This window comes from Battus philenor, unplaced genomic scaffold (genome assembly GCF_028537555.1).
Source record: "Battus philenor isolate CCGP_79_NKW_IND1 unplaced genomic scaffold, ilBatPhil1.0.hap1 SCAF_25, whole genome shotgun sequence".
Classification (NCBI taxonomy): Eukaryota; Metazoa; Arthropoda; class Insecta; order Lepidoptera; family Papilionidae; genus Battus; species Battus philenor.
This window is the reverse complement of record NW_027181688.1, coordinates 11,261,553-11,275,904: the sequence shown is the minus strand read 5'-3', so window position 1 is coordinate 11,275,904 and position 14,352 is coordinate 11,261,553. Positions and strand designations below refer to the sequence as shown.

At 34.4% G+C, this 14,352-nt stretch overlaps 1 protein-coding gene across 1 annotated transcript in view; it reads left to right on the top strand.

The window, feature by feature from the left end:
- Positions 1–14,352, top strand: part of nrm (neuromusculin) — a 694,689-nt gene that overhangs the window by 392,222 nt on the left and 288,115 nt on the right. Inside the window, exon 3 of the mRNA XM_068768211.1 lies at positions 8,762–8,933. Coding sequence (XP_068624312.1) covers positions 8,762–8,933 — 172 coding nt within the window. The remainder of the gene's footprint in view (positions 1–8,761; positions 8,934–14,352) is intronic.

Sequence of the window (14,352 nt, the reverse complement as noted above, 5' to 3'; positions counted from 1 at the left end):
TCACAGTCACTTCGTTTACATAGCTCAGAGAAAACCAAACAATTAGATTATCTGGTTTTTGTGGGAAAAGAGAGGGAAAAATACCAAGACGGATATCTTGCAATAATTCTTAGTCACTAAGATTGGGCGCTACATCTGAGGGGTCTGCCAGTGTGAGTTGGAGACTGGTTTTCGCGTTTGGTAACCGCCTCTAGGTATCTTAAGTGGTCTTCACCACCACCCCACCGCCATGACGTCTACGTTAATCATTTTATATTCAGCTTTCTCTTTATTTGTTGTTAGCTATTACAGTAAATTAAATAAGCTTGTAAATCGTGGTACAGAACCACCCCATGCCACGTCGAGGAGCAAGACCGTGTTACCTCTATGATTTATAAATCTTCAGAGTTGGCCAATCATTTGCGTTACCGCCACTTCGTATGTACTCCTCATTCAAGTTCAATTTTTTCTGGAGGTGCTTTTTAACAGAGCTGCAAGTCAATGTGAGATTTCCACTCATTTCCCTGATTGAGCGTTGCAAAGAATATGCAGGTAACGATTTGGTTTAGTTGAAAGTCTTTGAGATCTAGCAGTAGACCGAAATACGAGTATAATGAAGATAATGGATTCTGACAATTTCATTCCTAAAATCAATCATGTAATCTAATCATTTCTTCTGATCATGTAATCTAATCATTTCTTCTGATATGTTAAAACTGTGTATTTAATGTTAATAAAATTAAATACATTGTGGGTCAGCCGCAAGTCGGCTGTACAAACATAATTTCCGGACCGCAACTTGACCCTCTTTTATTGAATTTGCAAATGTAAATGAGAGTCGAAATGTAATAGCATCCTCTATTATTTCATTACAATGTAGTACATTTGCGTTCAGCAATCCGCCACGGATATGTTTAATTCCGTTATGGGCGTTCTCTAATTTGTTTTAATTCAGTTATTTACAACTACGAGGTTCATCCTGTTGTAATTGAAAAAGGGTATATATGTATCTAGTACGATAATATATCTTGTGATGCGATATGTTTTACATCATTCTGATTTATCTAAACATTTATACTGTTATCTATTTAAATCATTGATTATTGATATACTTGTGTAAATCATAATGTATGTGTTTAATGGAATCAGGCGTTACTTCGCGGAAGTCCATCCTAAGTAAGAAAAGGACTAATATTTAGCCACTTCCGCACATGAGAGTCTGAGTGACTCTGTGTTTGGCACTAATCGGTGTAACATAACTCCTGAAGATGCCTCGTGGAGGGGTGAAACACGTGTTGAGTGATTTGGTGGTGGCGGTTGTGTGATCCGCATGCGCATTTATCAGCGGGCTGGCGGGCGGTGCATTACATTGCACGACTACCACTGCATGTGGGGAAGTGGCTAAATATTGGTCCTTTTCTTACTCATAATCTATGTGTGTTGCCGGTGATGTAATACGGATTCTAGACGTGGTCACTAACGACAGGCCTCAAAAGAAGGCTCGATGTCACCCAGAGAGCAATGGAGAAGGCAATGAGGAAATCCGTAGAAGAACCAAAATCGACGACTTAGCTCAAAGAATTTCTTGTCTGAAACGGCATATTGCTTGTGCAATCAATAGCCGTTGGGGCCAAAAGATTTTCGAATTGCGACCTCGATCCGTTTAAGGCAGCAGGGGTAAGCCCTCTACTAAGTGGAACTACCTGTTAGTAAACGTCGTAAACTGCGTATTAATGAATATTGTATTTACTATATTACAATATATAAAATTGTACAAGTTAGAGATTTTATAAGTGTTGTAATACCGAAATATTTCTCAAACTAAACCATTCGGAAGGTGCAGAAATCAATTAATGAAGGTATGTGGAATAAAAAGAGAACGTAGTAAATAAAAAAAATGTTGTTAGATTTACAACGGTATGTCTCTCGTGAATATAGGTCAAACGATAAAAGAGACTTGTTTACCGATAAAAAGTCTGACGTATAGTTTCGTATATATCTTTTACGTTCTGTAAAATATAGGCATTTAATATAAACTAATAAAATTAGTCTGTTTTCGTTGTGGACGTATTTAACATAAACCATAACACTTTATTGCGTAGATTTATTGTCTAATAAAAAATAAAATGTTGTATGTAAAACCATTAGTATTTGTTTAAAAAAGTCGTCGTCTCAGCCCATAGACATACAAAAGATCGCCATAATCGGCTGGCTGGTTGGCGATAGCGTTATGGTATTACAATACGCAGAGTACGCTCCTGCCTATCTTCTGCAAACTTGGTTGTGAGTAGTGGACATCCTATATAACTTGTACAAAGTGTGAACCATATAAGATTGTAACACGGGAATCGAGCCCTCGATCTCCGATCTCAAACCTCAGTCGCTACCACTGGGATATAGTTATTTTCCTACCAAATATCAAGTCTCTGAGTCTTATGTTTCTAGAGATTTCGTGATAAGTCACTATATATCTGGAAATCTCTTAGATACATATGTTGCATTGTGACATTACGGAAGAAGATTTAATAAATCAATCATGTACCAACTTAAGATAAAAATCAAACTCTCCACAATATGCTACTAGTATTTATTTTAGCCACATCACCCACAGACTAGTAGATAATTTCGACAAACTACTGCTTGTAGGGTAGGTACAAATTAAGAAATTACGTGAGCAATTACCTATTCATTGGACCTATTAGATCAATTAAATAACTCTAATGCTACCCTCAGGTAAGTATATGATAGCATAGTATGGAAAGAGCTTGTAATAAATTCTATCAGGCGTTTCAATGTGAACAAGACCTTCAGAAATGACTTATGAGAGGAAGAAAATACTTAGCCCAGGGGATTTTGTATTACCAATCACAATGTAAAAAGTGATCACTGTAATAAATATGGTAAATTAATTATTTTGGCAGCGGCCAAGGCACATCGTTCGTGACACTGATGGCCGCCCACGTGCCGGTAGTCGCGGCGTGGGTACTCCCCCTACTAGATGGACCGACGATATGATTAGGTCGCAGAGGAAGTTGTTGTGATCTGAAAGAGAGACTTATTCTTGCAGTGATAACTTCGGACAGTAAGTCTTCAGGTACAGATATTTGAGGATAATTTATTTCAGTATACAGTTATTAGAATTTCGGAAACGATTTTACTTACTCTATTAAATAATGTTTTTTAGAAATTATTGATTTTTAATACGGTGTACCATATAATCGACAGCATATGATCTTTATATTAACAAATATTAAATGGACACTTCAGATATACTTAAAATATATATTAAAAATAAAAATTGATTATTGTCTGTCCTCCCTTTAACATTCCAGTTGGATTATAGAGTGGACACTTTATACAGTGTTATTGGAAATAATAATAAAAGCCTTAAAGCTTTTAGTTGACAAGTCAGCTATATATTGTGTGATAACGTATGAATATAAGCAAAGCAGTATTCCAGTAAACACGGAAATAGTGAATAACAATTTGCCATATTATTTCCGTAATCCATAATCCCCGAGGGTCTGTAATCTCGACAACAATTTCTGGGTCAGCTTTGACCTTTGTTAAATTTAATTTGCGAATTGGAATGAGACGCTAAACGTGTTTACTGACCCTCTCGGAGCGGCTTCGATTTTGTCATATTTAAATTCTTATATTTATTTCCAATTACGGCCGGATAATGGATATTTTTTCTATCATTTTTGGGTTTTTTCCTAATGCCTGCTTAGGGATAAAATATCGGTGCTGATATCTTCTTTCTTGAAAGAAATTCTTACCCAATATCATCATCGTCATGTATACCCATTGTAAGCTATCACATTTCAGAGTCAACAGTCATCACCGACAAACCACATTGATTAAAGATCTTCCTGAATACTGCTCATATGTGTTTTCCGAGTGATCACTTTTTCAAAGTTGATTAAAAAGAGCATTCCTTTATACTTAATGGAATCAGGCGGAAGTCCATCCTAAGTAGAAATAGAGTCAATTTGACTCTGTGTTTGGCACTAATCGGTGTGTATCTCCTGAAGATGCCTCGTGGAGGGGTGGAACACGTGTTGAGTGATTTAACGGTAGCAGTTGTGTAATTCGCATTGTTTGCCGCATACGCATTTATCCGCGATCTGGCGAGCGGTGCACTTTGTTGCACGACTAATACTGCATTTGCATTAGTGCAAGCATTAGTTCTCAATTCTAATTTGATATATGTATTGTTTATATATTAAGTTTTTAACTACTAACTTATCTCTCCCTTCCTTTATTGAAATTGTGTTTTAATAGAAAGACATCTACATATTTCTATTAAAACACAATTTCATTTCAATTCATACACAGGTTGTGTGTAAGAAATGACGTAAAGCGATAACACCGCCAATGGTACTTTTATATTGGTATTGTAATGTTTATGTGTTATAATAATTGCACGATAGTAATGTGGTGTAATAAATTAATAAACATGTGTATAAATGAGTCTAACATTAGAATATAAAAATAATTTGATATAAATAATTTGTTATATTTTATTTTGTGAAAAAATATAGGATAAAGCATATATAATTTTACGAAATAAATGCAGGGACGTGTGCTGCAGATAAATGAGACGCAAACGAAAGCTTCACACTGCACCTGCCCACACGCCATATTACAAAAGTTTGTTCATACCGTCAGCCAACTTCGTCGCACTCTCATATTGTCACAGCTCAAACTAACAGACAGAATGACAACGTCACTTCACTCGCGAAGTTTGTGACAGACGTAAGCGTAAATGCGACTCCATAGCTTTCATTATTCTGACCTTTTTTAATTAAAAGACTATCTATTTTCCTTCAGAAATAGTTCTGCAAGATGTTATTGATCTGTGGTAATCTAATATAAAAGTCACAAAACATATTTCAAAGTGATAATTTTGTTTATTGTTTCAATATGAGATGAATAAATTAACTTTGTAATTTTTAAACACTGATCACGGAGACGAAAGGTCTTGACTTGTGAATGTTTCCTTATACGAAGGCACAATTGTATCATAAATCAGTATTTATATTTAATTATTAATCTAAAAAACTATTTTGTTTGAAAATTTAAATTTGATTTACGACACTTGGATCAAAGCATTTGACTTTACCGATATTAATCGATATAATTTTTAGCATTTTGTAAATATCTGTAGTAGTGTTTTATGTATGTAGTAGTTTATGTATCTCTTAGTAAGGGGAATCATTTTGGCTCGTGTTCGCCGGTAGATTGTGAGACTAAAGAGCTGTCCCTGAGTTGCTTTATCTGTCCGTTACAAGTCTTGGCAGGCGGCTTTATCTACGAATTGCAGAGTCCACTGCTTTATCATTTCTGCTGTAAAGATTCTTTGGTTTCTTTTATTTTTTAATTCTTATTTCCTACTAATATTCTGTAAGTAGAAAAAAATTGTAGCTTTCAAATATAGAATGCTTCGTGTTGCTCGCCGCAACAGACATCGATAGTTTTTATTTTAATCCTCTATTGCGCGTTCGAATTTTAAATTAAAAAAATTCGATCGCTTTCGTACGACGATTGTTAATGCATATGAGTTGAAATTTAGAAACAAATAAATGCATTGTAGGTGGCTCACCTCCGCCAACTAATCGTGAATACAGGTGAACTTGTATTTAAAATGTGGTTACACACCGGCTAAATGCTTATAAATCTATTGTTACTGTAACAGTAGCGTATTTTGTTGTTTTTTTAAACAACATAAACAGATTTAAATAAAAAATCAAAAAGTTTATATAAACATATGCAACTTAAATGAAGTGACATGAAACAACTCTTACCTCGTTTTCTAAGTTTAAATCTAAAATTGAATGTAAATTAATCTTATTACAGCATTCTCCACTTTGTTTGTTACCGCATTTACATGGTTGGTAAATTTGATCTTTTTTCTTAATATTTTATTCGACTTGATTATTAGTTTTTTCCCTAAAAAAATAACTATACGTATCAAGATTATCCATTGAAAAGTAAAATTCGTTGAACATACGACAATGTCTATTTGTAAATATCGTATCACTTTATATTATCATTCATACCATGTTTCAACATTCTTTTTAAGTAAATTATGGATTTTTGGTAATACACACTACAAAAATACATTTAAAACTTTGTAAATTTTACGTTTAGATTAGCAAGTGTCGGTTTCTCGCTTAAAAAATAATTGTACTTGTGCACAATAAACAAAAGCCGTCGAGAGAAATGTTATCCGCAGTAGCTTCGGACACTTGTTGCGGTTTCGAAAATATTCAGAGCGGGGGATTATTAAAATGACGCACAAAAACCTGAATTCCACCGGTCTGAAATTCCGTAGCACCTTACGTAGTACACGTGCTACGAGTGCTACGTTAAGTGCTACGGATCTTTTTACGAGGCCCGAACGGTTTCATGATATAGTGTCTCAAATTAAATTAAGCGGCATGAATAAAACAAAGGCTATAAATACGTGGTAAATAAACTCTACGAACATGAACTTACTTAACGTCAACATATAGTGAAATTAGGAACTTAAGAAAGATGAAAATGGTTGTAAACCCCATCCAATTGAAGTGACATCTTCTTCTGCAGGATGAAGACGGTGGTCAAGTGCTTTTTGAAAGACCCCCTTATGTTTTCATCATCTCAGTCTCCATCAAGGCCGCTAGGAAGCTTCCATTATCCAGCGCCTTGTGATAACTTTTACACAGTCATCTGTCTACCGTGCGGGCAAACTTTTGGATGTCTGCGACCATCTGTTGTACGCGCTATATATCTTCTACCTACTGCACTCCAGCTTTACAATTCAAATACCTAAATTTACGTGACAGTTATATCTGTATAGCTTTGTATCCCTCCTTTTGTACGTAACGACGTATTATTACGGACTTTCATCGACCAAACCCTGGTGATATTTGTTCTCTATATTTTAAATTTCGAATGTTTAATTTAAATATTATACCTACATCAAAAAGCGTACAAGTTATTAAGATGAATTTCCTTTTTTCATTCTACATAACAACCAGTTCGTTTCCCGAAATCTCTCCAAGCGTACTGATGTAAATTTAATATAAAAGCATACTTTCATGAAGTAGCATAAATTTCGTAAAATAGCACAAATTATTCCGAGCAAAGAAAAATTTCAATTTTGTTATGCGTGTTTGCGTGGGTTCTTTAAATTACAATGGAGCACGGGTTTAATTATCTGCATGCCTTTACTCATGACGAGATCAAAACGAAGGAAATATTCCAGACGAATATTTAGAGGTGTTTTTTTTTAAATACGTCTCTCACTTTAAATTTCATTAGCAAGCATACAGGCGATCAAAAAGCCACGGTGAAGACCTAGAGGTCTATGCTTGGGATTTTTCTTCAAGTTCAGGGGATCTGTATAAGAAACAAAGTAACCTAGTTCTGCGAATTGGTAAGAATTCGCAGTGGACAGAAGATGGCCGCTGGGGTTTATAGTTCTGGAGTATATATCACAAACCGGAGCACTGTGTAGAAATCCTGTAAGTTCCTCAGGATATGCTAGATACAGGTCGCTTCCAATCGATCCAACTGAAATTCTATAGGGTAGACTGAACGGATATCTGAAACGATGATATTCACGATCATGCTTAAAAAAAAATAATGTGAAATCAATCCTTGAAGCAATTTTTAGTCCTTGCTTGTGATAAATTATAGAAATGCCTTTTATTTACACTCCAATGATTGATTTTTATCAAAAACAAGTCATAACTTTTGAAAACGATAATGTAATAAAACCATTACATAGCTTATCTCATAGAGTAACTTTTTGGATCGACATGCGACTTTAAATATTATTAAAAGAACACTAGCTTTCAAGTAAAACAATGTATACAGTAATACAGTAGCAGAAGAATTTAAATTCTAAATAAAAATATAAACGTAAAATGTTAACATTATAAACTTGAATACATATAAAGGCGGACTCGGTATATTTTTGTTAAAATTGATAAATAGACAAGAATAAAAATAGCTGTTAACAGTTCCATTAATAATTTTGAATATTAAAATTCGGTATTAAAATTTCAATATCCCAGATTCACGTTAGTCATGTAATAAAACCACTTATTTAAAAAAAAAAAAAATAAAAACATCCTCTTCGTCGTTTCAGTCCTTAGACGCTTATTTCAAGCTATACCTTCCCCAAAGATACCATTATATCTAGAGTTAGCAAGCGGGTTGGTGATCACAGTGTAGTATTGATACGTAAAGAACGATGCTGCCTATCCTCTTGCAACTTCTTTGCGCAAAACATTCAATTACAGTGTAATGAAGAATCGATCAATGTACGCCCAACGGCAAGGACAGACCTTGCGATATTAGGTTGCGAGTTCGATTCCTAGGATACAATCTCATATGAAGATACATTTTATTCATTAACTATAGGAACACGAATTAGGGTATTTTTTTTTACGACAGTTGGTCCAATAAATTATTTTTCTTTGAGGTAACCGTACTTTCAATATAAATTATACATAAACAAACAATTAAATATAAGAATAATTAAATGCTAAAAGCGCCCGAAATAAAATATTGAGATTGAATTGAAATCTCAAAGTCTGCTTTATAACCAATGTCATTACAAATTAAAAAGTTTTGTGTGACATTTAAATGAAACTTTGAAGAGGTAAAAACCTGTTGTCTTCAAAGAGGTTTCTACACTACTAATGATTCAGGGAGAAAAATAGAATAAATTTTACATTATGAGCAGACGGTAAAAGAAATATATTAATATTTTTATTTCGTTTCACAGATCATGCGTCGGCTCTGGTTGGGAATACAGCGCGCCTTCGCTGCCGCATAGATGGCAAGAGCTGTGGCGAGATGCACAGCATCAAATGGTACAAGGCCGACACTAGGGTCTATGTGTACTCCGCATCTAAAGATGCTGCGATCAACAGGTCGGAAGGAGATATGATGGACAGGTATGTTAATTTAGCGATATTCAATGTCTTTTTATTAATTTTTCAGCTGGTAGACTTCCATTGCAAGGTATAGTGGTCCTCCCCCAAATATCGCTGTCGTGACCGGCCCTGCGCTGCTAGCATCTAGTTACTTTCGGCAAACTTACCTATGTAGTCGGTCCATCGAATCGGGGGCGTACCCACTCTTTGTTGCCACTCGAGAACCTTTCGGTCCTTACGGCCATCTTTCTTAACCTAACTTAGTATAAAACCTCGTTTGAAGAATAATTAATAAGTTTGGGTGGTTAATTCCTATTCACATGGATGCATATACACACGCTACCATCTTTCCTTTTCTTGTCCTCTTTCTTCTTCTAGCTTCTTTTGAACTCGTTGTTGGTTGACACCTGACGCTGAGCTTGCTTTTTAGTGGTTTACATTTAGAGCCTTAAACCTTGACATCCATCTGTTCTGATGCTATGTGATCTATCTACTTGAAGTTACCAATGCACAGAGACAATCTGAAAAAAACCTAGTCATGACCCATTGTGATTGTAAGTTCTATGTCTCGAAGTGAATAACTTTCACTCACATATACTTTTAGTGAAACATGCAATAGTTTCATATACCTCTTTTAATTGGTACACATTAAAAATAATTGCGTCATTTTGTTTAGGTATTCAATATAGGTAAAAGATTAAATACATGTTTATCTTGATATAAATAATATAAAAATAAATTGTCTTTACATTTTATTTTTTTTACTTACATTGTTAGTACATTATGTGATTTAATTTGGGTCGTTAGGTTTTATTTTGATTTCTTCTTAGCGATTAATTTGACTATTATCTGACAGGTTTGTTATAACTAAATTACATATATTTTAAATAAATATTAATTAACTGTTATTATGTAGAATAGTACATCTGAATACAGGGTGATTGGCTAGAGATGTAAAAGTTTTAAAGTGGCGAATATGTAGCTCATTTGTCAGCAAAAACCTTTAAAACTTTTACAACTATTTAGTGTCAAATATAGTGATCACTCTAAAATGCAACAGGTATATAATTTATAGTAGTACAAGTTTTTAACAGTAGATAGTAATCAATAATTTATTTTATTATGTAATAATTTAAATTTTGTCATCATGGCGTGGGAATGCCTCTCTTTAGGTGGACCGAAAACACTGTTTAGTTCATGATCGTGGCGGTCTTGGAGGAGGGAGGTGGTGGGGCAATGCCTTGCAGAGGGCATCCATTAGTTAAAAAAAGAAGATTTGCTTTTTTTCTTACCACATTATCATTAATTTATGTAATATTCTTGAAAGATATTTATTTTTATATAGTATACACCATAAATTAAATGTCATTTACCCCTTTGAAACATTTACACCTGCACCCTGTTCCTAAAGATTAAAAAGTCAGAAGGGAAGTAATACTCGACGTCGGTGTGAATAATTACTAACATTATTAAAACTACAATGCATCTAATGCCAGCGCATTCCCAGTACCAAATGTCATGCCGTCTAGACATACTATTTATTCTTCCACCGAAAACAAATACCGTGCAATTAATTTACGCCATATTGAACCTTATCGTATAAACATACGAACTAGAAGCCCGCAAACAACAAATGTTTCCATGACATTCGTTCTAAAACTAATAGAATCTACAATGAGTTCGAAAATCAGAACCAATTACGTATCCGATTTTCAATTACAAGACAATATCTATATACGGAATTAACATAGAACTCCCGAATTCAACGTAACAGATTTAACAACTAAATTCAATCCATGTGAAATTTTAATAGTTAAAGTTGTCAATTCAAGAGCGATATCGGTCTTTTCGACTCGAAATAAAGTTTTGAGAAAGTTTCTATACGAGAGAATCCATTGTTCGTCGGAAATAGCGGGATATGGCTGTAAATAATGAATTGACAGGTTGTTTCTAAATTTTAAAACTAAAAGGCATCGATGTATGCGATGCATTCGTTTGGGACGCAGTTGGGTAGTTCGAGATAAGGGTTAATAAATCAATGAATGGAACGGATTGTTCGGGATTGTTTGGAGCGATTGTTACTTCATAACGAAATAACAATTGAAAGTTTTGATTGAAATAGAAGCCAATGGCACAACTCGTAATACCTTGATTTCCCTGTCTATAGGGTTCTAATTGGATATAAACTTTCCCATAGAGTTAGAGGTAAAATCGTCATATATTAAAAAAAAGTTCGAGACTTATTGTATTATGAAAGAAGATGAACGAAAGATCATACGAGGAATCACAGTAGAATACAACAAAAAAAAAGAAAAAGTAAGGAAAATCATTAAATAATATCAAATCCTGTACAGCAACAAAATAGGTAGTATGGCAGGTCCTCAATAACGGTGGCAAATAAAAAAATAACGAATTATATATACAGCATATGTTTATGTTTGTGTAATTTATATACATTATATATCCTGACATTTAAAAATATATATCTAAGTAATTAAATTATAAGTGAAGACTTAATATATAATTACTTATATATATTGTAATTTACCATGTGTAAGCAGCATATATTCGTATAAATAATTAACTTTTTTATAATATATAGACACTTTCCTAGTGTTTATCTCTATATTGCCTTGGGTTTTTTGATAGAGAAAGCCTAAAGGAGTTAAGTTCGCAAAAAAGAAAATAAATGAAAGCCTAGTTCTTTAATTTCCAAAGTGAATCCTCAGAAGTTGGTGGAAGACTCGACGGGGGTATTCATTTTCTTTCGAAAAAAAAAACATTTACGTCTACGATAATTTTAATATATTTTTTTTTTTTGATTAGTTCGGGGAATACGGCAGAGATACAGATATACAGGTCAACTAAAATCATCTGAATTTTTAAAGTGATCTATGAAGAAATATTTTGATTGAAGAATCTCTGGAGGAGTCAATAAGAGAAATAGGACACTGAATAGATGACTTCTAGTGCCTTAGGGCTGTGAGCAACGGACTGGCAAGTGCAGTCATGGATTTCCAACCACAAGGCGGACAAGTGATATCGTAAAAACTGCCGAAAGTTGTTCTGGATCTGATAGGGAATCTATGGGACGGATCTAAGGACCTGGAGAACGTCTTACGGCTGAAATGATAATGATGATGGTGAACATCTAAAACACAACCCTGAATAAGTAAAAAAAGGACCGATATTTAGCCACTTCCGCACATGCAGTGGTAGTCGTGCAACAAAGTGCACCGCCCGCCAGCCCACTGATAAATGCGTATGCGGCAAACAATGCGAATCACATAACCGCCACCGCCAAATCACTCAACACATGTTTCATCCCTCCATGGGGAATCTTCAAGAGTTATGTTACACCGATTAGTGCCAAACACAGAGACTCTGTGGCGGACCGTGCACTTTGTTGCACGACTGCCACTGCATGTGCGTAAGTGGCTAAATATTGGTCCTTTTCTTACTTAGGATGGACTTCCGCAAGGTAACGCCTGATTCCATTAAATACAACATTGAATGTCATTAATTACAGGGACAAATTGATAAACATAAATAATAGAAAAATATGATTTGATAAGAAATTCAGATTGAAAATGTTCCATTTCTTTTATTAAATATACACGCTAATGTGAAAGGAAACAATAATTGAAATCCTTTTAAGGTTATGCATAATTAATCAGATAAGACTCGGATTTAAAATTCACGAACGCCACTAGTAGAAGAAAGAAATAAAATTTCTATTAGCTAACGTAATAAGTGCCACGGATTGAATTCATGGGGGCCGGCAATAAGGACGGCGGATCGGATTTATTAACGAGTGATAATGGAACTGTACGGGAACGTTGTCCATTGTCTTCGTTCAGACGTCATCCGGCATAATAGAATTGCAGTCTTGACAATTCCCTTTGAAAATGTCGACGTTGTTCTAACGTGGATCTTCCCGTACCGAGTCTTTTACGTTAAAACCAATTGATAAATTAGATTTGTTGTTTTGTTTAGACTTTATCCGGTTTTTTTAACATTGGCTTCAATTACAAGAAGATGTCTAGTCTGTTTTTAAGTGATTAATTTTATTTGAAGAATTCTAGTGTATTATATTTAGTATACATATATATACCTAGTATTTTAAAGATGTTTTCCAACCATCAAAGTTGAGATGATCCATCTATTACAAGTATAAAATAAAAGGGTGATTGGTTATTGATGTAGGAGCATCGATGGATGTATTTATATCTAATTTACTGTCAAGTAATGTGACTATATCCTATCCAAAAATAAAAGATATTTATGTAAAATAATAAATGATGATAATATAGTAAAAAAAAGTATTTTAAAATTTGGTATGTCTACTTTTTAATATAATTTAATATTTTTTCTGCCCCTGTAGAGTTTGTGCTGCTAGAAGTCATCAGCTTGTCGTAATGTATTACAAAAAAATATTAATTTGGCATGGGTATAAAAGTTTTTTGAAGCTTATATGTAACGATAAGTAAGAAAAGAACCAATATTTAACCACTTCCACACATGCAGTGGTAGTTGTGCAACAAAGGGCACCGCCCGCCAGCCCGCTGATAAATGCGTATGCGGCAAACAATGCGAATTACACAACCGCCACCGTTAAATCACTCAACACGTGTTTCACCCCTCCACGGGGCATCTTCAAGAGTTATGTTACACCAATTAGTGCCTAGTACAGAGTCTCTGTGACAGAGCTTTAGTGTTGCACGACTACCACTGCATGTGCGGAAGCGGCTAAATATTGGTCCTTTTCTTACTTGGGATAGACTTCCGTAAGGTAACGCCTGATTCCATTAAATAGTCTATGTGATGCGTTGAATTAAAACGGGACTAAAATTGTAAGAATGATCATTTTGTCTTTTAGATCAGACCAATATTAATGCTATAATATGAAGATATTTAAATTGTCATCAGACGGCACTACAACCGCATCTTTTTAAAATAAATTTCATTTATAACAATTACATTATCATTAAATTTAACATTTTGAACAAAATAGTACAAACCACAAAGGCTTGTTGACAATAATTTGAATCAATCTATTGTGGTTATTTAATAACAATACAGGTGTTCATTCGAAACAGAGTTAATTGTATGAAGAAATTAATAAAGATGATATTTTAATTAAAATTTAATTTTTCGTTGGTTTAATAACATTAAAGTAACTGACATAGGCCAGCGGATTGGCCAGTTGAATTGCCAATTAGCAGGCCGTACACAATTGTTAAGATTGTTGGAATACGTTGGATGCAGGCTACTTCCAACCGGTTCTATTGGAAATCAATGCAGAAGGTTTATGTTCATCAGTGGGCATCCTATAGCTGAAAAGCTGATGATTAGTTAGTTTATTGTACAAAGTACATGGTAAGCAGTAAGTAGTGTTTGTGTCGAGTATAATCGCTTTTGACCCACAGTTCATAAGGTC